This window comes from Panthera tigris, chromosome A3 (assembly GCF_018350195.1).
Source record: "Panthera tigris isolate Pti1 chromosome A3, P.tigris_Pti1_mat1.1, whole genome shotgun sequence".
Classification (NCBI taxonomy): Eukaryota; Metazoa; Chordata; class Mammalia; order Carnivora; family Felidae; genus Panthera; species Panthera tigris.
Window position 1 is genome coordinate 118,312,045 of NC_056662.1, and position 26,509 is coordinate 118,338,553.

General features: G+C 56.1%; 2 protein-coding genes across 5 annotated transcripts in view; one reads left to right on the forward strand and one right to left on the reverse strand.

Annotated features, from left to right (window-relative positions):
• Positions 1-1,475: 1,475 nt before the first annotated feature.
• FAM166C (family with sequence similarity 166 member C) lies at positions 1,476-14,819 on the reverse strand. The gene is made up of 4 exons (XM_042982331.1): positions 14,689-14,819; positions 4,118-4,391; positions 2,788-2,900; positions 1,476-1,674 (listed from the first exon to the last, which is right to left on the reverse strand). Exons 1-4 carry the CDS (start codon positions 14,760-14,762, stop codon positions 1,530-1,532), a joined length of 606 nt encoding a protein of 201 aa, XP_042838265.1. The 5' UTR covers positions 14,763-14,819; the 3' UTR covers positions 1,476-1,529.
• A 3,585-nt stretch (positions 14,820-18,404) lies between these two features.
• The window catches only part of OTOF (otoferlin), a 92,524-nt gene continuing 84,419 nt past the window's right edge, over positions 18,405-26,509 (forward strand). For all 4 annotated transcript variants that reach the window (XM_042982334.1, XM_042982333.1, XM_042982332.1 and 1 more), the window contains exon 1: positions 18,405-18,590. In XM_042982334.1, the coding sequence (XP_042838268.1) occupies positions 18,512-18,590 (79 nt within the window). In that variant the 5' untranslated portion in view covers positions 18,405-18,511. The remainder of the gene's footprint in view (positions 18,591-26,509) is intronic.

The following is a 26,509-nucleotide window of genomic DNA, read 5'->3' on the forward strand; positions in this document are numbered from 1 at the left end:
ATCTACATCCTCCCCTCCCTTCACTGGAGCCACCTCCCAGCATCCTCCGGGGCCAATGTACAGAGACGTGTGTATAGCAGTCACTCCAGTCGGCCTCTGGCTTCCCGGTCCTTGTCAAGGGAGAAGACATCTTGGCGCCATTTGGCACCCCCCAGGCCCCGGGATGCGACAGCGTGTGACCAACAACTGGGATTTATTTGTTTTGTATTCAGCCACATCCTGGAATGGATTTGGCCACCACAGGGACACTTTGGGGCCCAGCTGGTCCTGGGTCACAGGAGCAGCCCCTTGTAAGGCCTCTGAGAGCCGACAGATGCTCTGACAGGCACATGGTTTTTCCTGTTTACATCATCCTCTGGGGAGGTGTCTAAACACTGGCTCCCAGGGGAAGGGCTGTTTTGCCCTCACCTGAACCTACAGTGGTGTCTTTGCCTTTCGGTCCTGACTCACCCACTCAAGAGGTAATAGATTTCCCATTGATCGATGAAGTCCCTTGATCAAATCTAAGAGGCACTGGAATGTTGGAGAACTCTTGTCCTGTGGATACACACCTGGCCTGAGGTCCCCATCCCAGATCTTGTCTATCGAGGGGCTGTCACCCACATCCCGTCCCCTGCCCCAGCAGGTCTCCCAGGAAGTGGGGAGCAGCAGCTGGGCGAGCGCAGACACTCCAAACCCCCAACCTCACGCACGTGACCTGGGAACCCATTCCCCCGGTTTCCTTGAAGAGTGGCTTAGTCGGCATCACTCCTTCGTGTCCTATTCTAGAAGCAGCCCCGGGGGTAGATGCCAAGTCAACCTGTCCATTCCGGTCTGGAAAGAATGCAGAAAGTGGTTGCTTTACACAGATCATCCTCTCAGGCACACAAGGTCCTTCAGCACTGTGTCATCCCTACTCCCCAGTCTCCACATGGGCCACAAGCAAGTTATGTAGCGGAAAAACTAGGGCTTGGGTCAAAAAAAACACTGGGCCACTTCTAAGCTGTGTGAGCTTGGGCAACTTTCTCAGCCTCTCTGAGCCTCAGTGTCTTCATCAGTAAAGTGAGGCTACTGCTACTTCCCTCTCAAGTTATCGGGTGGATTAGATGATGCCAGGCCAGGGCTCAGACTGGAATTCTTCTGCATCGGACCCCCTGTGCAATTGTTCTGGGGTCACTTCACTTTCATTCTCAGATGTACAATAACGGGGCTTCCTCTGTTACACGAGTGGGAGCCGATGGGGCATATCTCTGGACCTGAGTGACCCTGCCACCGAGACTCGGGAGCCCTATAGTCCTTGGTTCTACCTGCCCCCACCTCAGAGGAGGGCTGGGTGGGCCCAGTGGGTCAGTGGACGCTGCTTCCTACTGGCTTGAACCCCTGCACTGAGCTTTTGACAACCCTTAAGACTCGGTGTTGGGTGGGACCCTTGGGCGCTGTCCCGCTATGGCCAAACGTTCCTGGAGGTCAGAGGCGAAGACCACGGGTTTGGACGTGGCTAAAGATTTTATTCCGAAAGGCCGACCTGGTCAGGGCCAGGCTCTCCAGCATCACGCTCTGAACTCAAAGTAGCAGTCTCTCCTCTGCCGCTCGTGGGGGGTGACCCTCTTCCCCGAGGGGAACCTCTGGTAGGTCTTCAAGTTCTCGGGAGATACTCTTAAAAGGTGCCGCTTCTTCTCTGGGCTCAGAGGAGGACTGGGGGAGGATGGAGACAGGGTTATGCAGCGTTCCAGAAAGGCTGTGCCCACCCACAGCCCCGTGTGCCCAATTTTCTAGCCCATCCTGAGCTGGCTGCTCATCAGCTCAAACGTCTTGTAAGTCACCCTGCAGTCGAGATCAGAATAATTTGCATTTGCACAATGGCGCAGCGGTAAAGAGGGAGAACGTGGGTGTCAGACAGACCTGGGAAAGATTCCGGCTCAACTCCCGCTGGAAGGGCACACGGATAAAATGGACCAGTGTCGGTACCTCCCATCCCTGTTAGCTTTGTTTTGAGGACTAAATGAGGTAATGCGTATAAGGCACTTAAATAATGCTGGACGAGGAACAGATACGCAACAAATGTTATAAGAAATGATGGCGATGGTCAGCAAGTAGTTGGAAACCCAAGATCTTTCCACTGACCTCTTGACCCCTCCTTCCCCACACAACACCTTGGAAGCACAGACTTCTGATTCCCGTGCCTTGGTGACAGGAGGGACAGCAAGGGAACCATGTGCCTGGATTATCTCAAAGGGCAGAGCTGGCCTTCCCTGGGGAAAGCAGCTCTCTCAGATAAAAGGAGTGAGGTCCAGGCAGTGGGGAACTTTCATATTTTGTTAGATGGACAGTTGGACTTTGAAAGATATTTTGATGTCCCAAGGAGAACATTTTCCGAGTCTGGTGGGGACTGGGGGGACGAATTTCCCGCTCTTGTAGTGCCCTCTGTGTCCACCAGAGGGCAGCAGTTCCCTGCTACTCAGAAGCAGCGGTGCCCACGTTTGGACGAGTGTAGCTGCAAGGCTGACACTGCAGGGGGGAGAAGCCTGCAAGGTTCAGGCCAGCCAAGATGACAGGTTTGCTCCCAAACTCCCCGTGCATCTGGCCAGGAAAGCACTCTTTCAGATTCTGCTCATTCTGCTCATCCCTCTGAGGCTGCCCTAACCTTGACCCCCTTGCTGTGCGACTGTCACCCTCTGCACCGTAGGCTCCTTAGGGTGAGGTCTTCACTCATTTCTCGGCGTGAGTGGCTGTGTGCCTGGCTGGGAGCAGGTGCCCCATGGACATGTGTTTGTAGCATGCGTGAAGGGAGGGAGGGCAGGCACTCACAGGTCGGTGGGGAGGGGGTATCGTTCCCACTCCTTCACAGGCAGCACGAAGTAGGGCACCCGGGGCACCATGCCCGTCCTGTCTAGATAGTACTTCCGATGCTGCTGCGCCATCTACGGCTCGACCCAAAGAAGAGATGACAGGTTGTCAGTGTGCAGGAGTGACCTGGGGCACCCGCAGTTCCTGCCTGGCTATCTATACCTGGGCAGGGGGTGGGGCCGTCTCCCTTAACGCCCCTGTTGGAGTCCCCAGCTGGGTGTCCTCTCTGAGACCAGCTCCCATCTGTCTAATGGCGATGATGGCTCGCCCCACCCCAGCTTTGCTACGGAGAGTAAATGAGGCGAGCGACCAGGGGAGGTCAAGGGTGTGAATCCTGGCTCAGCAGGTGGCACAGGTAAGCTCCGTGTGTTTGTTTCTCCCTTTCCCGCCCCCCTGGACTGGGGGTGCTATGCGTGAGAGCCATGAGGGAAAGCAAAGCCCCCCCCAACGCCCATTGACACGGTCCCACAGCCCCTTGGAGTCTGACAGCATTGACCTGGTCCTCTCCTTGAGGACCTGCCTTCTCATACAGTTCTCTGCCCTGAGGACCAGGGGGCACCTGCGTCTTTGAAATCGGGCTGGAGGCATGTTTGCAAGAGAAGTGAGGGAGAGACCAGGGTTTCTAGGGACACGGCAGAGAATGAGCCCTGGCCCCCAGTGAGGTGGGCGAGCACCCAGGTGCCTGTGACCCACCGGGACACGTCTGCACCAGGCCCAGGGGAGGCTGTAAGAGCCCGAGGGGCAGGACAAAGACATCGGGGTGTAGGCAGTTAGGTTCCGGTCTGGGGCTGAGGTTGACTTGGGGTACGGTTTCAGAGGGTCTGCTAAGCAAGGAGGTGTCAGGTGGGCACCAGGACCCGGGTACAATCGAGACTAGACCTGGGGCTAGAACCAGGGTCGGGGGCTTAGTGGCCCTGTGTGTGAGTGGTGGGGGGCGGGGTTCATCCTGTAGGTGGATCTTTGATGTTTTACTCTAGTAGGAAGTAAGCGAGGGTCCACGGGGTCATGGGGCAGAGGTGAGGGTGGGAACATCTCCCTGGGGGTGAGAACACCTCCCTGGGGGTGGGCTGGGGCAAGAGCCCCAGGAGTCCCTGGGGTGGGGGGTCATCTGGGAAGCAGTCTAGGCCCTGTCCCCGACGCCCCCAGCCAAACTCACTAGGTTCCCTGCTGGCTCAGGGGCTCAGGGAAAGCAAACAAAGTCCCTCTTGGAGGGTGACGGGGATCACTCCAAGCCCCTCCCCCCACCGCCCGGGTTGCTGGGGGGACAGCACCCGGGCCCAGGTCAACCCACCTGGTAGAAGCCGGTGAGCTGGGCGGAGCGGCCACTGTCCAGGTTGAAGCGGGTGTAGCTGGGGGTGTGCAGCCAGCGGTCCCGGGTGTGGGAGCGCTTACTCAGCACGAGGTTGGGGTCTGAGGAGAAGAGGGTGGGGAAGTGGCCGCCTTTGCTGAAGACAGTACGGCTCTTCTCCAGGGCTGCGTTGCGGTGGTCCTGGAAATACTTGAGGGTGGCGGTGCCGTAGGGGGAGCCAAAGGAGGAGGCCACGCCGGGAACATGGCCTTGGTACCTGCGATGGCCACGGGGTGGGGGGGGCAGGTCAGTGCACGGTTCCGAGGCCCGTTCCAAGACAGACCCATAAAGCCCGGGGGCGGGGGTGGCGGCAGGCCCCGTGGGTCACTTCTGGGCCTTGAGAGGCTTCCCTCGGGTGCACTGCCCAGCTCGGGGCTCCGGGGAAGGGCGAGCGAAGGAGACTCTGGGCCTCTCCTTCCCGACAGAGGCTGGTCACCCCTCCGGACCAGGGGCTCCCGCAGGGGCCAGAGCACCGGGGCCCCGTCCTGAGCCCTCGGCAGGGCGGCGGGCACATCACTCTCCATATACTCAGGGTTTGGCCCGAAGATGGGGAGGTCTCCTGCCACTATCTCATCAGGGGTAGGGAGGATCTAAGAGGTTGGTGGGGACGCAGCAGTGACGTGTGACATCAGATCTGTGGTGGCCAAGGCCTGGGCTTACACGTGCAGCCTCGCTCCAGCTCAGCCACCTCACGAGGCACCACTCAGACGGCCTGCGAGGGGTCCCGTCGCCCTCTGCAGCCACGGAGGCCAGCGACAGGGACAGGGGACCGGCGGGCGGGGACGCTTGGAGACACGGAGGACACAAGCACACACAGTATGCTGAGGAGCCCTGGTCGGGTGAGACTGCCACAGAGAGCCAAAGACTTGCTTTGGCCACGTGACGGCGGAAGGGCATGAGCGTCAGACTTTGTGCGAATGACAGAGAGTCATGCTTCTCCAGTCAGTGGCTTCTCACCCCCTAAAACCTCACCCTGGCCCCACGGTGCCAATGAAATGGCTTTTGACAGGGACACCTGGGTGGCTCAGTCAGTTGAGCGTTCCACTCTTGGTTTCAGCTCAGGTCATGATCTCACGGTTCGTGGGTTCAAGCCCCACGTTGGGCTCTGTACCGACAGTGCAGGGCCTACTTGGGATTCTCTCTCTCTCCCTCCCTCTCTGACCCTCCCCTGCTCGCTCTCTCTCTCAAAAGAAAAGAAAAGAAAAGAAAAGAAAAGAAAAGAAATGGCACTTGACAAGGGCGCCAGGGGTCTCCCACAGCATTGGACAGCGGTCTTGAAACGCCGCTCCTGGATTTTACGACACTGCTCTCTCCTCGTCTGCTGGCTTCACCCGCCTCTCTGACCGTTCCTTCTCAGTTTCCCCCGTAAGGTGCGCCTCTTCTGCTCTCTTTCTCCGGGGCCCGTCCTGCGCCCACACGGTCCCCTGGGTGATGGTATCCATGCCAGGGCCTTAACCTTCCCGCTTGTGTGGATGACCCTGGTCTACATCTCCAGCCCGGAAGCCCCGTCAGACTCCTGCACACGGCCGCACACTACGCACCCCTTGCGGGTGTCCTGGGCTTTACCCGCACCCCCGCCTCCAACCTCTAGTCCCATCTTGGTGACGGGCACTCCGCAGGTGGCCAAGTCAGAGACTCGGCGTCCGCCTCCGTCAGCTTCACCCGTCACGTGCAATTAGTCCTCAAGCCCAGGGTTCCATCTCTGCCCTGGGCGTGGGCCACACTGCCTCTTAGCTGGGCTGCGGGCACGGGAGCCCCCCATCCTCCTAACTGCGCTCTTACCTCCCGCCCCTTCCCCCTACCTCCACCAGAGCGACCTTTCTGAAGTCAGGCCCTCAGCGTGGCATTCAAGGCTGTCCGCAAGCCGACTATGTCCCCCTCTCCAGCCTCACTGGCCTCCCTGCTCCCGGTTGTAAAGAACCATTTGCATGTTCTTTCTCCCACCGCCCGCCTGCATTTCTCCCCTGGGTTTCTGCCCTGGGCCCCCGGCCCCGGATGCTTGCCCCCCAGGACTAAAGACCTGCCCTGTCACTTTGAAGATCCTTTCCTTGCTGCCTCTTCTAGGTCTAGGCGGTCCTGCTCTCCCTGCTGCACCGCGAGCCGTGCCTGCTCCCAATGCTCGTGTCTGTTTTCATGTCTTTGTCTCCATCACTAGACTACTGGGAGCCTCTCGGGCACAGCTGGGTCATGTCTTCCTCACCTTCAGATCCCCAGTTTTCCGTACCAGGTCTGGCACACGGTCTGAGTCGGAAATGTCGAGGAAACAAACAAAAAGATGAATGGGTACGCGCCTAGGGCGCCAGCGACGTTTGCGGCCGGACCTACTCACACAAACGCCGGAAGACCAGGCTGCAGGGACCCCGGCACCTGTCCTGAGGCCTCCCTACTGTGGTGCTTGACGCGTCCCCTTCTCTCAGCCGAGTTCCCTTACCAGGGAAGCCCCAGGGGGTGCGGGGAGCCTGAGGGCCACTGCGACATCGCGGGCGTCCCCCTCTCACCAGGCCAAAGGGCACGGTGGCCTCTGGGGTCAGCGCTTCAGGGTCACCTGTGCCGGCTGCTCAGGGCCCCCTTGGCCTCCTCCCCAGTAGAGTCAGATGGCATTGCATGGTTTCCTCCTCCTCGTCTTCAGGTGGGAGGCGAGAAAGCCAAGCACGGTGATTACCGACGGGGCTTCCGATCGCTCCCCACAGCAGGCGAAACAGAAGAAGAGCCCCTCCCGGGCCCCTGGCCCTACCGCCCCTCCACAGCGTGTCCCTTCCAGAGCCTCGCAGCATTTGAGGTTCCCGGGCCCAAGCGGGGAGTGAGGGGAGAAGCCGTCCACCACACGCAGGCCTTTGTCCGGCCTCGCCCCTCCTGCCCTTGAGACCACGACCCCGGGGATCCCAGCCTTCTCCCTCCTGCCTCTGCCCTTCTGTCCTGGAAAGATGCTGGGGCTGGTGATGCCTGCAAGGTCACCTTGGCCATTTCTAGGACAGAGTCCTCCTCTCTGCCATGGTTTAGCTCCTCCTGGGTCTGGAGCCCCCCCTCTTGCCCCTCCCAAGGCCTCACGCGTCCAGTCAGCCCCTCCCGGTTTCTCTGGGCCTCTGCCCTCCCTCCTTGCCATCCGTAATCTCTCCTCTCTTGGCTTCTCCTCCTCTGCCTACCGAGACGCACGTTTCTGTGCATTTGTCCCAGGCTGCGACATCCTCCGGCGGACCCTGCGGCCTCATGTGTCCCCCTTCCTCTTCCTTTATTCCCGAATTTCTCTGTGGAAGGAACACTGTACCTTCTGCCTTTGTTTCCTCCTCCCCCATTCTTTCCTCGACCTCCCTCAGCCCGACCGCTGACCCACCCCTTAAACGTGAGCCTGTATTTTTTTCATTAAGGTAACACGAGACCATCCAATCACCACCTCCAACATCTCCCTCTCCCTGCGGCACCTGCACTGAGGCAGAGACTCGTTTGCAAGAAACAGCACGCGAGCAGGCCAAACGGAGCTCCTGGGGGTTCTCCGTGCTGTGTATGAAACCTAATAAACATACAGGCTCCACAGCCGGGGGGTCACAGATAAGCAAGTAGGGAGCCGCTTCTTCCTTCCCCGAGCCTCTGTCCCCCTACTTGCTTTGCCACCTGGGGGTGGAAGGACATGGGACTGGTGGGTTGAAGAGGGAAATGAGGCTTGTTGGAGACCACCCCGCCCTCCCCCTTTTCCTTGGAAGCAAGCAAGCCCATGTGACTCCCCTGTGCCCTGTTTTGGGTGGCCACACGCTGCCCTTCAGGAGGAAAGCCTGTCCCAAGCCAGCCCCGCCTCCTCTTTCCGGGGCTCTCAGCTTTCCCTCTTAGGTCATCTTATTCCTCAGGGGGTTCAGGATGAAGGAGGAGAGAGGTGGGGGCCATCAGGTGCTGTCAACCCCCAACAAAAAGACAAGAAAGCAACAGAACGAAAACTAAAGAAAGGTGGCCCGCAACAGTCTGTAGGGACAAGAGCGTGACCCGAGAATATCAAACCGGCCACGCTGTCATTAGCCGTAAAGGCGGCGCCCGGGCCTTTCCCGGCATGAAAGGGCTCAGGAAATAAAGCAAAACCCATAGGCTCTTGCAAGCAGTGTGCAGGGACAAAATCCTGCCAAGGAAGAGAGGAGTCAAAAGAAAGGAATACCCAGAAATGTAGAAATTGTTAAAATGACTGGTTAGCTTCAAGTCTATTTAAGTACGGAACTAGAAATATCAGCCAGGTGAAGGCTGCTTGCAGAACAGAACGTAAATGTTATAAAACCTGTCAGAGGGAAAAATAATTTCCGCCACAAAAATTGGGGGGGGGGGGTGGGTGGAGGGGCATCGACTTGCTAGGAATTTGTAAGGCAGAGTCAACCCGCGGCACCTAAAATTAAAACACGCCGTTGAAAAACATGCAACGCAGTGACTCTCGCCCCTGGATGGTTTTTATTCCCTCTCCCTCTCCCTACTTTAGAGGGATCTTTTACGAATTAATCTCTCTTGAGCTGAATTAGCATTTGTCTAAAGTCCGGCCATTCTTCCCATTTTATGTCCGTATCTTTCTCCTCAGTTGAGTTCTAGTAAGATTACATTTCATGATTTTCATTTTAAAGCAGCAAATATGGCACAATCATATGTTTCTAGCATTGCTTTGTCTATCTTTCTGGCCGGCCGGCCGGCCAGCCGGCCTCTAGTCTTTTAGCTGAGTAGACACGCAAAGAGAAACTTGGAATGCCGTCCCCTCAAATGCTAACCCCGGTTAATTCCAGGCGTTTGGATTTGGGCTGGTTTGTTTCTTGATGCTTTGTACATGCATTTTTTTTTTTTTTTAAGACAGTGGGATAGTGTTGGGAGTTACTTTACTGGGAAGCTACTGTGCCCTGCGTACTGGGGGCGCAGAGGTCCACAGCTCAGCCTTTCTTCCTGCAGCCTACCCCCTCATTCCATTATTTACTGAGTTACACGGTGGGTGCACGAGCTGTGCTGGAGGTGGAGGGGCTGATGCTATTAAATGCAGGGAGGGAGGCCCGTTCCCGGGGTGGGGAGGTATCGGGGAACTCCACCAAGGGCCTTCCTTTGTGGTCAGGCTTTGAAGAGGGGTCAGTGTGGAGGGGAATCGCCTGGGAGCTGGCTCTCTTCCTCTGCTCATCTACTAGGTGCTTCTGGGTGCCCCAGAGTCCCCTTCTCTTCTGAGGGACCCTCTCCCTCTGGGAGAGCTCATTTATGTTAGACTTCTAACACCTCCCATACACCAGAGATGCCCGGATCTGTGTCTCTATGTTTCTTTTCTTTTCTTAACGTTTTTAAATTTATTTTTGAGAGAGAGAAACAGAGCGTGCGTGGGGGAGGGGCAGAGAGAGAGAGAGGGAGACGTAGAATCCGAAGCAGGCTCCAGGCTTTGAGCTGTCAGCACAGAGCCCGACGCGGGGCTCGAACCCACGAACCGTGAGATCATGACCTAAGCCAGAAACCAGGACTCACCCCATCCTCCCTTCTCCATCCCCCTCCGCACCCCTCCTTTCTCCCCAAGTCCCCAAGTGACGTTCCCCATAGCAGCCAGCCTCCCTCTTCGCTCACCGGGGTGGTCTTGAATCTCCGAGCCAGGCTCCCAGACTGAAGTCCCACCCCTCTAGCCTGTTGTCCACGCTGCTGCCGGAGTGATCTTTCTCAAACACGTGTCACACCACCGTGGTCACCTCTCTCCCTTCTCATTCCCCACAAGCACCCAAGGCCCCGGAAGCATCACATCTCTGGGCCTCACGTGCTGTCCGCACCTCTGAGGCTTTGCACACATTTCCTCTACCTGGGATGCCGTGTCCCGGGGGGTGGGGGGTGGGGGAGTTCCCTACCCACTCCCAGCGCCAGGGCTCTCTGGCACCTTCCCTAACCACACACCCTCTACCTAGACTGTGTGTCACATCCTTCGTGCACAGTCAGGTGCACACTCGTCCATCTCCTCTGCTAATCTGTGCTCTCTTTATCCTCGGCACCTACGCGGCACCTAACCCAGGACAAGTGCTCAATAAATGTCTGCTGGAGGAGGCAGAAGTCCAGAAACCCGGGGGCCACCACGTCCCCGAACACTGTTTTAAAGGGGCTTGGCTCTGATCTGCAAAGCACACGCAGTGTCCCACCCACAGGGGCCTTCGCGTTCGAACTTGGAAGAAAGGAGCCATAGACATGTGACGTGTTCCCGGGATTCTTGTCTTCACCACCCCCAGGCTCTCTGCTATACTCCTCCTCTGCTCCCCGCTTTTCCACCTTCTCTGAATGCCAAGATATTTGCATCCCAGTACAATAGAAGCCCCCTCCTCCGCAATCCTCCTAAGGTTCTGCTTCCACTGGGGATCCTATTCAGAACCTGCCGCTCACGGAGGGGCACGGGTGTGTGCACAGAGGTGCACACGGTCGCATTTCTTTAGCGCTCAGAGGGCATGCCTTGGCTAGCCAGGTCTGTGTCCCCTGGATGCACTTGCGTTTGTGTGCCTTGAGCAAGCCCCTGTGTGGTCCTATGGTAAAGCTTTCCAAAGGCCTGTTTTTGTTGGCCGTGGGGCTGGCTAAGGCGGAGAAAACAGAGGGGAATGAGTGACAGGTTTTGTAACAGGGCATCCAACAGTCCCCGTGGCACTGCCACACCTCCTCCTGGACCCCCTCATCTGCTGCCCGGCTCCTCACCCACCTGCACACAAGCTGGGAGACAGTGCTCAGCTGGGTCCCAGCAGCCACCGTGGGTGCGCACGCGCGTGTGTGCGTGCATGTGTGTGTGTGTGTGTGTGTATCCCTGTGCGTACAGAGAGTGTACAGGGAGCAAAATGGCCCCATAGCTGACATTAAAATTAATTACCAGGAGCCATCAGAGATCCCATGAGCAGCCTTATTAACTAATTAACTTGCAACTATTCAGCACATCCTCATTCCGCTGGCGCTCTCCTCTCCTCGACACTTCCTGCTGAGTGCAGTTCCTTCAGATCCTTCCCCTGGGCAAAAACTTTCAAGGGCTCCCCATTGTCTATGAAATGAGGAAGGAACCAGCCAGGCACTCCAGGCCCGGCCTGACCGGGCCTCCTGGAGGGGGGCCTTCCCAGCTTCTAAACCACATCCGTGTCCTTCCTACTCCGGCTCAGTAGGCCATCTGCGGCTTTGGAGGCAGAACCGGCCAGCACCTCCACCCCTGCCTTCCCTCAGGCCATCCCCTCCATCCCCAAGAGGCTTCTCTCCTCCTCTCCGGACCTTGTGACCTCAGCCTCAAGGGCCATATCCAATACCCTCTTTTCCAAGGAGCCACCCACAGACTTGCCTGTCCTCTCTATTGAACCGTCTGTGCCCTTTGTGACCCTCTTTATGTCCCACCTCACATTCTCGCTGTGTGCAATTACCTGGGCCTTTAGTGTAGTCTTCCTTTCTGGAATATAAACTCCGTGGGGGGAGAGAGCAAGGAGTTCTATCTGCGTCCCTGTCAGTCCTGGCACTCAGTAGCTGCTCTCCAAATATTTGTTGAAATGAACTGACAAACGGAGGCACATTTTTAAGGGCTGATGATTCTTCTGGAAAGAAGGAGGGGCCCTGTTATGAAGCCTCGGTCTCCAGGAGCACCTGACCCCCTGTTCTCAGAAAGGCTCCCCAGTTCCTTAGGGTTGCGTGAGAGGCTTCAGTGACCTATCTGGGCACGCGGGGTCTCCTATGTCCCTTTGGCAGGTGGCCTTTGTTTGGTAGCCCGGGATGCACCTGCTTGTCCGGGGCCGCACCTCCAGTGGCAGGGCTGGGGCTGAAATGGAAGGGGCTCCCCTCTCCCACCCGGAAGGTGAGGTCTCAGGCCTGAAGCAGCTGGCAGGAGGCAGTGGTGTGCTAGAGGTGGCCTGTCTTGACTCATACTGGCTGACGAGAGCTGATGACTAAATTTCGAGGATTTTTTTCCGGGCTGTGGTTAAACAAGCCCGGCTTAAAAGCGAAATTATACAAAAATACAAGAAATTATATAAAGTCACGGTGAAAGAAATCACGTTGACGGCAAAGGCACTAAACACCAATGCTCATCACCACCTAATCGCATCGCCGTGTTTCGCGGCCGTCTGTGTTCTTGGGGTTAGCTGTGCCTGTTGTGTCTGGAGGGCGGAATGACTGTGTGTGCTGTTTTGCGTCCCGCCCCGGCTCTGCAGTTGTGACACCATTTTGGCGGCTTGAAGTCAGCCGTGGTGGGGGTGTTGATGCCGCAGATAGTAGATGAGTGCTACAGATCACGACCCACCCTGTCTCCAGAGAGCTGGTTGTCAAACACTTACCAGCAGATCTATCGTACGGGGATCCTGGGGAAGTGGATACAGCCGCCTTTGTGGGACCGCCGTCCTGGAGGTAACGGCCACCCTCCTGATAGTGGAAGGCACTGACTTTAGGGTCCCGGAGCCCAGGCCAGCTCCGCGGCAGATACGGGCACAGCTGCCACTCCAGGCAAGTGCAGGGAAGTCGGGGGCGGGGGAGGGGGGGTTGCTGGTGAAAGTCCTGGCTGCTGGTGAAAGCTCCTGGTGGAGCGGGGGGCATCGGAGGCAGTAGTAGCCTGGCCGTGAATGAATGCATGGTGGCAGGTCACGTGCTTGGACTAAGCCTGGTGAGGTGTGGTGGGAGGCGGAGACCGGGGGGTGGGGGGGGGGTGGGGGCGGGGGTGGATACCACTGAGGTCCGACCTGCTAGCAAGAGGCACAGAGCCCCACTGAGGCTGATCTCATCCCTTAAAAAGCTTCACAATCCCAGGGACTCGGACCCAAGAATCCCCCGCTCACGGCAGGGGGGGCACACAGCCCAGACAGTGGCAAGGTGCCTGAGGGCTGTGCTGTCCAGAGCAGAAAGGGACCAGACAGGGCACCCTGGCCAGCGAGTCTGAAGACCAGCATCCTGTTCCCCTTGGTACCGAGAATCAGTCCCTGAACACCGCAGGGATCTAACTAATGATAATAGATGGCAGTTGGAGGGATTCAGAAGAGCCTGGGTGCTGAGGTCACAAAGACACGGCTGGGTAGCTTGCTGAATGACCCGAGGCAAGCTGCTTATTTCTCATCTGGGATGTTGCAAAGGGTTTTTACAGAATGTTTGTAAAGAGCCCAGCACGGTGCCTGGCACGTAGTAGGTGCTCATTACCTGGGGGCTCCCAATGCCGCCACAAGGCATCAGGGACCCGGTGCCAGGCCAGCTCTTCCAACGCCAGCTTGGGGCTCATGCACGTCCCCCTCTCCCCCGGCCCCAGACCTCAGTGACCACATCTGGAACAGAAGAGGGCTGGGCTACATGATCTCCAAGGTCTTTACCACTGTGAATACTCCCTGCCTCTACGAATCAAACTGGTAAGGGGGATGATCGGAGCGTCAGAGGAGACTGGCTCTGCTTAAAATCCTGTGATTAATGTTCGAAAAGGCACAAAAATAATAATTATCCAAGTGTGGTGGGGAATCTTGGATTCTTTCATTAAGTTAACAGAATTACCAATGAGGTAGCATTTAGAAACATAAGATAAGTCCATTCATTCCTCACTGATGGGGATCTTTAGGGTGAGCATATGCCTCCCAGAAAGATCCATGCAGAGAAAGCCACAGATACAGGCTCGGCTATCCAAACTAGTCCAGTTCATGCTTGGAGCCTTCTTTATGATTCACTCATTACCACAATTTCTAGATCAATCACAGGACAAAGTGCTCAAGGGAACGGCAGACAAGCAGTGCGGCGACAGGAGCAACCTAGGATTGCTTCCGAAATATGCAACTTCCCCCAGTAGAGCAGGGGGACATTTTGGGAGGGTTAAATTTCCAACTGGGGACAGTGGGGAGCATCAGAAAAAAATATAATTGTGCGTAGAATGAAACCTCATGATGGACACCCAGAATGCGGTGTAAACACCACTTTCCAAGGCTGCAAAGATGGCTTTGAACTAAACCTTCTGTATCTACACCACCACGGGAATCCATCCAGGGCGGCCCCCTGCTTGTCTTCTCACAATCCCTGGCACCTCCCCAGCGCTCAACATGTCTTTACCAAAGGAATGTCCAAATGAAGCAATAACTACCTGGCCAGATTCTTGGAGCCCACCCAGGGCCCACCCATCTTCTTCTCGCCTTCATCCGACAAACACTACTGTTGCCTGAATCCTAGGTGGGCTGGGGCGCGAAAGGCCAGCTCCGCTTCTCCGGTTCCTCACGTTATCACTCCTGCCCAGGGGTCTCCAAACCCAGCTCACGAGGTGGCTCCCTCTCCTCCCCCTTCCCCCGGTCCCAGGCTGGGCATGCTCTGCGCTCGCTGGGGACTCACTTCCCAGGAAGAGGGTCGTGGAGAGAGCCCCTGTCCGCGCCCAGCCGCCGCCTGCTCGGGGCACGCAACCCCTCCCGGGAAGGTCACCCAGCCAGGTGAACAACTGGAGCCCTGATTCTTTGAAACCCCAAAAACGCAAGTGCGGAGTTTCCAGTTTCTAGCGAGAGGAGGGTTTTGCGGGGTGGGGGGTGGCGCTCCGACAGAATGGTTCAGGCAGGGGCGGGGGGGGGGGGGCGCGACAGCCTTACCCGGGCATGAGGCCGGGGGGCACGTAGGTGGCATTGAACTCGGTCAGTAGGGTGCCGGCGCTGCGGGAGGCCATGGTGGGTGCCTCGAGTGCGCAGCGAGCCCGGCGCCTGCCCCTCCCTGCCCGACGACGGTAAACAGCCCGGGGTCCCCTGGCAACCGCGTGCCTGGCAACGTGACCGTGACCTGGGCCAAGCCACAGCCCCGCTGCATTGTTCCGGGGCCAGCCCCCTACTTGCTCTCCCTGCGCGCTCTCCCGTGGGCCTCCAAGCTCAGCTTTCACGTCTGGGAATGGGCTCATCTCTGCGCTTCACCGCCAGCAGGGGTGTGGTGCCGCTCAGACGCGGGATGGGGTGGAAACTCTGTGGACAGGCCCGGCCCCCATGCGCCCCAAGTGCCCTTCTGCCCCCTGCAAGACTCGCTGACCCGGCCTGGAGCGTCCTCGCTTTGGAGACAGAGCAGAAAGCAGCAGTCCCACCGTGGCTGTGCTCCAGGAGCCTGAGGGGCTGCAGGGAGCCCAGGAGCCAGCGACACCCCCCCACCCCACGTTCCTCAAGGGGAGTTGTCTTCATTAATCTCTCATCTCTCCCTGGGAACTTCCCTCTCACCTCGTCTTGCCCCTCAAACTACTCCACACGAGTGGTTTACAAGTAAGGGGCAAAAAGCAAATGGTGGAAAGGTCTGGGGGTGTGATTCCCACCTGTCCCGGGACCCAAGTTCAGTTGACGTAATTGTGCCACAGAGCAAACTTGCCAAAGGCCCCGGTGAGGCTTTCTCGTAACAGTGCCCCCCTCCTGTAGCTGGTGCCCCTAGGTCTGGTTTCTCCAGCGATCCTCCTCCCGGCCAGAGTCTGTAACTGGGGCATGAGAGTGGTGACAGCCTCCGAGGTGACATGCTCTGTGACTTGGGGCCAGACTTGCCTCCCCAGCTCCCTGTGCAGCAGCTCTCATATCAGCAAGAACCCTCTGCAGCTTACCCTTGGCCTTCACGGTTCCATCCAATCCTGTCCACGAGAAGTGTTTTCTTCACAGCTTGATTCTGTAAACGGCAGTTGATGAAGACCACAGACACTAATGAGCTCGCGGGATGCTTTTGCAAGCGGAATTCTCAAATGGCTTTCTCTGGCAGATGACAATGGAGTTGGGGGAGAGGGGGTGCACAGGCCTTCCAAGAAGTGCAAGAAGCAGGAAAACGGTGGCCTGGGGAGGAAAAGGAACTGAAGGGGAGTGAGTGCTCGTAACCAGGTGGAATTCTGTGCCCGCCCTTCAAACTGCGGTCAGATCTGTGTATGTCTAAATCCCCCCTGCAGAATATGAGCAATAATGAGAAAGTTATAAAAAAAAAAACAAAACAACAACAACAACCCTCAGGTCAGGTGTGCTATACTCTAGGAAGGTGTTCCCCTGGCCCAGGTCGAGTGCCCACTGTGTCCCCCATTATAATTTGCCAGCCGACTGTGCCCATGAACCTGGCACTCTTGTGTTGCCTGTGTTCCAGTCTGTCTCTTCTGCTTAAGGCTGGAAACTGGATCACATTCGCCTCGGAATCCCCAGCACCTGTTACTGGAAGGAGTTAGTGTATGCTTGTTGAATAAATTTTATACTAAGAGTTCCAGAAATGGATAATGGTCAGGAGAGAGGAAATTAAAAAGTAAGATCTGGCTTAGGTTTCAGAAGGTCAGCTGGCTCCGCCAAAGGGATGCCATGTGTTGGCAGAATGGAATTACTACCCTTTTATCGATATAGAAACTGAGGTTGGGCTGAGCTCAATGCCTTGTTTAGGGCGAGTTCATGGGCTTTTCTCTAAAGATGCACAGACCTCATGAAATTCACCCCCTACAGGAGAGAACCACCCAAGGGCCTAAGGAGGAGATGGAGGGGGTTTTTTTTTTCCTCTCAAGTGCCACCAAGCCCTATGAACAAAGGTCACCTAATAACCTTATTTATAGAACATGCTAGTTAATTTTTTTTTTAAAGAGACATTAAACTTGCCTGGTTTAAAAATGTTTTGGGACATTCATGCGTATTGAACAAATACAGTATGCTAAAATACTCTTTGCTTCAACATGGTTAAGTAAAAGTGAGAGAGAAGAACAGGAATTGGAGAAGCAAAGGGAGAAAAGAAAATAGAAGATAAATTTAAAAAGAAAAAGGAGGCAATGTGGCAAGGAAACATCTAGAAGGAGGCTCTTGTGACATGCTGCGGGCCACTGGACTGTAGAATTCCCACAGAGTAACCTCTGATTAGCATGCTGTGAAAAATTTAGTATTTCCTTTTTGAACCTTCAGACTCTGTTCCCTCCAGGTCGCCAAGCTCGCCCCCATCCTGTCAACCTGCACTGGGCATCTAACTATACACAGGACTCTGTGCGAGGCTCTGGGGTTGCAAAGATGTAGGACACCAGGGTGTCCCCACGGAGAGGATGAAGCAGTGAGAGGAGAGGGGCAGGGGCAGCACCCCAGCCTGGGTGGGGGTGGGGACAGAGACTTTCAGGAATGGGAACCAGTTGGGCTGAGTCCCCGCCAGAAGGCAGCGGTGGGGTGGGGGCATACCTTACAGAGCAAGCAGCAAGGTCAAGGGTGCAGATGGTCCTGCAAAGGCCCCAGGTTCGGGGATCCTGGTCCCCAGGGTCCCTTTCTCTATAAGCGCCTCCCGGGGTATGTTGCTGGAAGAGAGGGCAGTTCTTTTTGGTCCTTGGAAATTCTGCCAGATATCCCTTCCCCACTGCCCTCCCCAACCCCAGCAGCTAATGGGCTACAAGTCCTAACGGTTCTGCTCCAGTGAGGCTCACCAGCCCGGCCTTCTCCATCCCCAGGCCCCAGGATGGGGCTGGGTTAGTGTTCTGGACCTTAAGCATCGCCCTTCGTGGAACATAAGCCTCTGAGGCTTTCGTAGCTGGGCATCTCCGGTCACGCTCAGCCTGGCTTCCGAGCACGCCATCTTCCCAGATCCGGGGGTCCCAAAGCAGGAGGCCAGGACCCTGCCTCTTGGGGGTACAATCTCTGTGAGAGCAGGTGGAGGCAGAACGTTCCCTTTTTCTCTTAGGACTCTCTTTTCTGACAGCAGCCACCGGGCACAGCCTTAACGTTGTCTGATAGATGCTGACTTTCCAGCTGGGGGACCCTGAGTTGGGATTTCTAGACGGCACAGTGGGACCCAGTGAGGCCTGGCCCATCCAGGCTCCCTGAGCCTCACGGATGCCCGCAGCCCTGGTGGCCAACTTGACTGGGGGGACTGAATCACCACCAAACACCAGTGCGCCAGCCCAGCTTTCTGTGCACGCAGACGGTGGTGCTCCTTCTCCCCCGCAGGGGTACGCGCCCCTGGCCCCCGCCCCCCGCCTTCCACACACACGCCCATCCGTGCCCATCTGCCCACTCCTGGGGCCAGAGCTTGCCTAGCAGGGCGCAGCAGAGCCCTGCTGAGAGGCGGGCAGGAGCCTCTGCTCCAGGAGCTGGGAAAAGACATCTGAAGCTGGGCAGGGCTTTATCTGGGAGCAGGCGGCTGCTGAATAATGAATTCTGACTCTGAGCCTGCGCTCCCAGGCTGAACGCAGGGTGCACAACACACACACACACACACACACACACACACACACGCTGGGCTGACAACTTGGAGGGGCGGGGGCTGGCAGGGCTGTGAGTCTCTGTGATCGCTGGAAGGAGCAGCTCGCTGGCTCGGTTGCCTTGGTCTCTGTGGGCAGCATCAGAGGGGGCGCAGGAGGAGGCGGCGAGGGAGGGAGGGAGGCGTGTGAGCCGAGCTGCACCAGGCTCTCTCCTTCTCCAGCTGCTCCCGCCTGGCAGCGCCCAGGCTCTACACACCAGCATGGCCCTGTTTGTCCACCTCAAGACGGTTTCGGAGCTTCGGGGCAGGGGCGACCGGATCGCCAAAGTGACTTTCCGAGGTAGGGAACCCCTGGTCTGAGAGGGTCCCCAGCTCTGCGCTGATGGGGATGAGGCAGGGCAGGGAAGATGGGTGGGAAAAGAAGTCCTAAGAGGGTTGGGGTGATGAGGCTTTTCATGGGCAGCTATCTGCTCCCGGCCCGGCTGGCCGTTGTGATTTCCTGAAAATCAGGGTGCCCTGTGTTTCCATGTCTGCATCTGTGTGTCCCTCGCTGCACTTGCCAATGTGGATGTGCCTGGCGGGGTGCAGGGTCCTCTGCCTGTGGGGGTGTCCTGGGGAGGTGGAAGTAAGGACCCCATCTCCGAGCTCAGGGGGATCCTGTGAGCCCCACTGGCTTCCCCTGTCAATTCTCTTCTTATCCTCCTCCTTTCTCGTGCATCCAGCAACCATTTACTGTGGTCTGTGTGCCAAGGCCGGGGGCTGAGCATGACCCAGGCCCTGCCCTTGAGAAGCCCACATCCAGTGGGACACAAGAACCAGGGAGCAGACAAGTAGGACAGGTGTGTGATATGATGAAGATGGGGACAAGTACAACACGCGAGCCACAGAAGCAGTGCCCCAATCCAGGCTGGGGCAGGATGGTCCAGGAAGGCTTCCTGGAAGAGGTAGCCCCTTGGCTGAAACCCGAGGGACCAGCAGGAGGGAGCAAGGTGAGGAGGTGAGGGCAAAGCAGGAGCAGGAGACAGGATGCTCATGGCTGGGGGAGGAAGGAACTAGAACATGGAACAGGGGAGAGACCGAGGACCCATGAGGCTGGAGCCCAGACCGAGCACAGAAGCTGAGGCGGGAAGGCCGGCGGAAGCAAGGAGGCAAGGCTGCCTTCACCCTGAGGATGACGGGCAGCCCTTGAAGGTTTAAGTAGAAAAAGTAAGGCCAGGGTTACCTGTGCCACCCACCTCTGCTTCCCAGCCCTGGGGCCGGGGCATCTCTGGTGGCCTTTGGCCGGAGGCCAGAGCCCTGCTCACCAGACGCGGCCCTTCCTCCCAGAGAGGGGGTGAGATTGGGGGTGGGACAGGAGCTGAGAGAACCCCACCAAATTAAAGAGCAAAGTGAGCATCGGGGCCCAGGCAGGACGTACATCCACACCTGGGTTAGGAGCGAAAGGGGTGACCAGGGGCAGCAGCCCCGGTGCCCGCATCACCCCTCAGTTGGGCTGGCTCCGGCAGGAGGTCCGTGTTGCCCACTCTGTAGCCTGTTGTGCACAGAATCGGGAGGGGGGCAAGGGATCGCAGTGTCCCTGCTGGCAGGTGCGAGAGGAAGGGCCGGTAGGCTGCCTGTTGCTTCCCACACCAGCCCAAGGACGGCTTTGTCTGCAGCACCCTGGATCTCTGTGTGCCACCTGCTGGCTTTAGAAAAAGCAAGTGTGTCCTTTCATCTGTGAAACGTGTCCCTGTGTTCCACAGACAGCACAGTATTTGGCTGTTTCGCTACAGATGGCTATGCTGTTGGGGCCCCGTCAGGACAGTCCCTGGCTGTGCAAACCAGTCCCGTTGGCAGGCAGAGACACCAAGGCCCAGTTGTAAGAGATCCGCACGGCATCAGTGGAGGGACTGAGACGTCTCACCCCCGACCCTGGTTGCTCAATCCTGCAAGCCCCTTTACCTCTTCCTGGTCAGCTGGGGGTGAGCACCCTACCTATCTGATGCCCACCTTTTTCTTTGAGCAGTAGGGCCGGCCCTCCAGCCTCAACTGACCACACAGGAATTTGCCTCTTTGCAACCTGTGCCCTCTGGACTGAGTGGAGAGATCCATTTCCACGCTCTGTACCTGCAGCAGGTGGCCAGAGACGGAGCTCTGGGGAAGGAGCTGGGCAGCAGGAATAGGCAGATGACAAGGAGATTTCCAGAAAGAGTCCTTTATAACAACCAGATATGTCTCAGCCATTCGTCTGCTGCAGCCAGCCGTTGACAACCATAGATACTTCAAAAGACCAACACTAACAACAATTCAGAGGAACCGGCCCAATCTAGAATGTTCCACAGCACCTCCTGGCATAGGCAACCACTGGTGTCCAGGCAAACAGCTGCAGGGGGAAATGAGAAACCGGAGAACAGCCACAGGGAGATGTTGGCCCCGAGTTCCCCTAATCCCTTGAGTGAAGTTCAAAGTTTGGGTGAGGGAGCCCTAGAGAATTGTGTCTATCGGCAGTGACCCTGGTAGACCAGATGACCTGGCTGAAATATAGCTTGATTTTCTGTGCTGTGCCACCCAAGAGCCCTATGGGGCTATGGTGGAGAAAGCTCTAGATATGGAATCAGAAGCCCTGGGTCGTACCTAGATTCTGCCACTCCCTTCGCCTCTTTGATCCTCAGTTTCCCCATCTTAAAAATGAGCATGTTGATAATATCAACCTCACCAGGTTGCTTCTGTGAAACAACAGGTGTTGGAAGAATTTAAGGAAGGAGCATTCAGATGACTGATATGTCTGTGAGGCGCCCATTCTAGTGCTGCTTGGGGCAGCTACGGGATCCTGAGTCCTCTCTTCTCCAGCCCGATTTCCTTCTTCTGTTGCCCAGAGCAGGAGAGAGGGCACATTGTGAGATACAAAGAGGAGAGGAGAGCCCATCTGAGGGCTTCCCGACCTGTGCCAGGAGCAAGCAAACTGGGTGTGGCCCCTGCTCGGTAGGGACCCCCTGGCTAAGATGATCCAGGCCCGGAGCAGACCGCCCCTGAGACCCCTGTTCCCATGTGGCCGCTGGGCAAGCACCAGCTGTGTCCCTGGCCATCCCTCTGTCCCTGCCACTGGGTCAGCTGGCCGTCCCACCCTCAAGCTCACACAGTGCTCACCACTCAGCCCTGTCTCGAGCTCTTAGCTTTTACTACCCCAACGGCGGCTCCTAACATGATCCTGCCCTTACTCATTAATTCACTGGCCGTCCTGATATCTGTGGACAAGCCTAGGACCCCGGAAGTGAAGACACAGCCCCTGCCTGCCGGAGTTACAGTCCGTTGGGTCAGACAGAAGACACCAGAAAGCTTGGCCCCCGGTCCCAGTGGTGCACGCAGACCCCAGAGTCCCAGAGCCTTGGCCTCCCATGAACAAGATGAGACAATGGTCCCAATTTAACTCAGAGGACTGCAGCCAGAATCAGGAGTGCCTAGAAAGGAGCCATTTTGATGGCAGGTGGCTACTCAAAGAGAAACAGTATTCACCTGGGGTTTGTCCTTTTTCAACTGCTAAAATAGTTCTTGGCACCCATCAGAACCAGGGGACACAGGACGGGAGGGTCTCTACATCCCTCTAGTCCAACCTTGTGCCCAGTACTCAGCCCATCCAAACCTGGGGAAATGGTGACAGACTGCCTGGGACAAGTCCCTGAGCTTTCTGTCCAAGACACCGGGTTTGGGGATTGGATGTGTGAGATGGGTGCTGTCTGGGGGCTGGGTCTGATCTCCACTTAATTCACCAGAACTGGTGATAAAGGTATGCTTTATCAAGGCTTCCCCCTCGGCCCAGAGACTTCTCTCTCCTCCTCTCCCCCCCCCCCACTGTATTCCTGTAACTCTGAATTTCCTGCGATTCCCCAAAGATACAAGCCCAGTATATCTCCAGACCTTGAGACATTCATTTCTTTTGCCCGAAATGGCTCCCGCCCTCCCTCTTGAAGACTCCCATTGATTCTATCCACCCTTCAAGACCCAGCTCACATGTCACCTCTTCTGTGAAGCCTTCCCCCTCCCTTGTGGTACTGTGTGCATACACCTGCCACAGCTCAACTAGGGCACTTGGTATTCTGGAAACCGCCCCAGTTCTAGATGCTGCACCCGTGTCTGAGCACCTTTAAGACAGGGGTCCCACCTGAGCTAGCCTAACTGAGCCCCATGCTAAGCACTGGGTCCCACCATCCAAATGAGTACGAAACAGCCCCTGTCTTTGAGTATTCACTCACTAGTGGGTTGTCAATCTTCCACGGTGGCACTGCCATTCTTGGGTTCAATGTCCCCAAATGTGAGCCCCCCACCCCCACCCCAGCTTTCTATCCAAGGGATAGGAAGAGGCCTCAGAAGCTACGAACCAAGAACCCTCCATTGATGTCCCAGGCCAGAGGGGCTTTGGGGACCCCAGAAGGAGGCTGACCTCATTCTCTAGCAAACACTGGGGAGTCCGGCTCCAGCCCACGGGTCATATGTCAAAGGGCCGCACGTGGCCCCCGCCCCTCACAGACCGTGCTCTCTCTAAACACTGCTGCCTACAACACATGGTACAGGGTGGGGCTTAAAAGGCAAACCAGGGTCTCCTTGTTGGATAGAGGAGCAGAGGCGTGTGCAGACATAATGGGGAAATGTTGTCCTCAGGAGGACCAAGGCGCTCCTCGCTGTGGGACAGGAAGTGCAGCCTGTTCAGGGGATAGCAGCTTACTTGGAGCACATCCGGAGATGCAGAAGGAAGCTTGAGGGAGGGTCCTGGCTAGAGGCAAAGACTTTCTGGGTGAGGGACTGACCAGAGGCCAGAGGAAGGAAATCCCAGTTAAGTGCACTGACTGGGAAGCCACAGGTTTGGCTGGAGCAGAGGGTGCAGGAAAGTGGACGGGGAGGGAGATAAATCAGGATCCTTGGGGCCAGGTGAGTGACAGCTTGCTGGGAGGGGGTGGGGCCCCGGCCTAGGCACGGGGGACAAGGTGGCCTGGCTGTAGGGACCACCTGGACTCCAAATTAGATTTTTCCCCATTAAAATGGAGGAGGTCTCCCTCTTGAGAATAAATACGACTTCTCTCTGGAGACTTCTCTGCTACCCCTGGTGAAGGAGGCAGGGTACCTCAGTGCCCCCAGGCCTAGGAGCCACTCCCAGGATGCCTGGGCCTATATGTGCACTCTGGCCCAGCCCCGTGCCTCCTCTCTGGGAGGCTGTGGGATAGGTGTTTCCCCCCACGAGGGGGTGGGCATTGCCCCCGCTGAAGGGGACAATTGGAGGGGACCTTCAGGACAGCCTCTGCAGTCCACGGCTGGCTGTGGACCCAGCTCGTGCTTTTGCTATGCCTCCCACATCCTCCATCGTACCCAGCACACACAGGCCCCTCACCACCTGGGGGTGGGGACAGATCTCCTCTGTCTAAATTCCAGGTGGCAAATGTCCTCCCCCTCCCACCCAGAGCAAGCCAATGTAGGCAGAGTGCACTGAACATTCCCCAGGCTTCTCCCGCTTTGATGAGTGTGTTTTCATGATATGGAAATGACCATTAAATTGTCTTCTGCTGCAAAGACCCTCAGCAAAAATGCTGCTGGAAATGCGCTCAAGAATCGATCTGCAAATAATTCCCCTGAACTGTACGTCTTCCTTGGCTCTCTGATCCACCCTTACTCATAACATAAATGCTACATCTCTCCCACCGATTCCCGTGGCTGTGTTTGGTCCCTTTTTTATTATTAACTTTTTATAATGGAAAGTCTCATATACATGCAAGAGCTGGGAATGTAGCGCCTCGGCCCCCAAGCTCTCCCCGCACAGTCTTAACAACCATCAACTCCTGGCCAATCCGGTTCTGTTTGTTCTCTTTCCCACTCCCACACCCCACATTATTTGGAAGCAAAGACCAAACACCACACCATTTCATCTGTAAATATTCAGTACATAGTTTGAAAAGACAAAGACTCGGTCTTTTTTAACCCACAGATTACATCTTTCCTAAAAAGGAATAATTTCTTAATATTATCAAATTTCTAATTGTCTCATCGATGTCATAATTTTTTCCAGTTCATTAACAGCTACTTTTTTTTAAAGTTTATTTATTTTGAGAGGGGGGGATGCGTAGAGAGAGACTGAGAGAGAGAATCCCAAGCAGGCTCCTCACTGTCAGTGCAGAGCCGGACATGAGGCTCAGGGCTCGAACTCTCGGAACCGTGAGATCATGTCCTGAGCCGAAATCAAGAGTCGGATGCTCAACTGACTGAGCCACCCAGGCATCCCTGAAAGCTACATTCTAACGTGTTTGGTAAATCAAGTATTTTATCATTCGTTCACTCATTCTGTCATTCATCCAGAGGATCATATTGGGTGAGGGCCAGCTATGTGCCAAGTGTGATTCTAGACAGTGGGGTGATGGCAATAAATTAGAAAGACGTGGTCCCCGCCCTCCAGGCAAAGACAAGTCATGGCACAGGTCACCATGAGCAGCATGATGAGTATTCTGGAAAGGGAGGTACAGGTGCAAGGCAGCATGAGGCAAGGGAAGCCTACTCAGACCAGGAGTTCTGGACAAAACCTACAAAGGATCCCGTTCCGGGCAGAAGGGCTAATATCAGTCCAGATGTGACGGTGTGGATCCTTGTCGAGGGTTGAGGGAGCTGGGAGTGTTTGCTGGGGGTGGGGTGGGAGTGGCGTGGTGGGGAGGCTGGGGGCAAACACAGTCTTCAGTATCACACTGTGCAGTTTAAACTTCCGCTTTGTAAGTGAATGGGAGTCGATGATGCTTTTAGCAGGAGAATGGGATGGGGACATCTGGTTTTGAAAGGACATTCGGGATGCCAGGACCCCAGGCCGGGAGCCTCAGAGAGGAACCTGGGGCAGTGGTACAGATGGTGGGTGGTGCAGGAGGCCGTGGGTCTGGAGAGAAGCCATGACATTGGTTCGGAGAAGGAGTAGTGAGTTGGTAGTGAGCAAGAGGGCAGGGCGAGGGTGGCTCTGGATTCCGTACTTGGGTACCTGGATGAACAGTGAGACCACTGATGGAGCAGGGTAGCATGGAAGGAAGAGCGGGTTTGGGGGCAGGGGGCACAGAGAGGAATAGACTTGCCTGTCAGCCATTCTAGTGAAAATGCCCTCCAGGAAGCCAGAAATCCGATTTAGTACAGTGAGTGCCCAGAAGGCGGATAGAGCCCAGTGGTGTGGGAACCCAGGGGGTACGCTGAAGGTCAAGAGAGGGTGAAATATGCTTGAGTCCTTACAGGGCTGCTTTGGGGTCAAGTGAAAAAGGTGATATACACGAAAGGCTCTACACGCTGTAGGGTTTATGCAAATACAAGGATTCTGCTCTCTGTCCCGGGCTGTCCGAATGCTTCTCACACTGCCAGTTCCAGGAGGGTCTCCTGAGACGGAGAGTGTCATGTGATCATTTTTTACCTTCAGTCCTTGTCTACTTCCTGCCTGGACTGATCCACCCTCGAGATACTGGCTCAACTGTCTTTGTTTCTACTTTTTTTTTTTTTTTCTCCCCAAAGCAGAAGGGCTCATTGGCTTAGTTGGGAATCAATTTCCACTCGCTTGCTTTACTTTTTTTTAAGCCAAGGTTTAAGATAAAATTGTGACTGTAGCTTTAACAATATTTCTACCCCATCTAAGAATGTGAAAAGTCACTCTCCCACCGGGCTTTATTATATGCCCAGTGCCTGGCACAGAGCGGGTACTCTGTGCAGTTTGTGGATCACTAGGACCGCAAGCTCCTCTAATCTGGCACGGTAATGGGGGAACCTAAGACCTGGCAGTTGCTGAGTGCGTGGCTGGCACTGTTCTAGGCTTGAAGGGAAACACCACCCTCTCTTTGCCTCGGTGCCTGGGTCTGAATAATAAGAACTGGGGCCATCAGTTAGTTACACGGCAAAGTGAGAGTTCGAGGGAGCACCTACAAGGAAGTATAGGCTTAAGCTGGGCCAGAGAAATGGGGTTTATTATCCCTGACCTGTTCCTGCCTCTCTGATGAATCTCTGACACAAGGCTGAGTTTCTGCTGTGTGTACCTGGGTGTTAATAGGATGGGGCAGGGGGAAATACACGAGTGAAGGTGGAAATTATATTTGAATAAGATTCATGGAAAGTAAAGCGTTGGAAGTAGCTGGAGCCTCCATCTGGCTGAGAAATGGGAGAAAGAGAAGAGACAACTTTCCCCTGCCGGAAACCCAGGGACTGCATAACCCAAATCTGGCTCGCCGAGTTGCTGGTGATTTTAAGAGAGCACATTATTTACGGAACACAGTTGAGAGAAAAGTG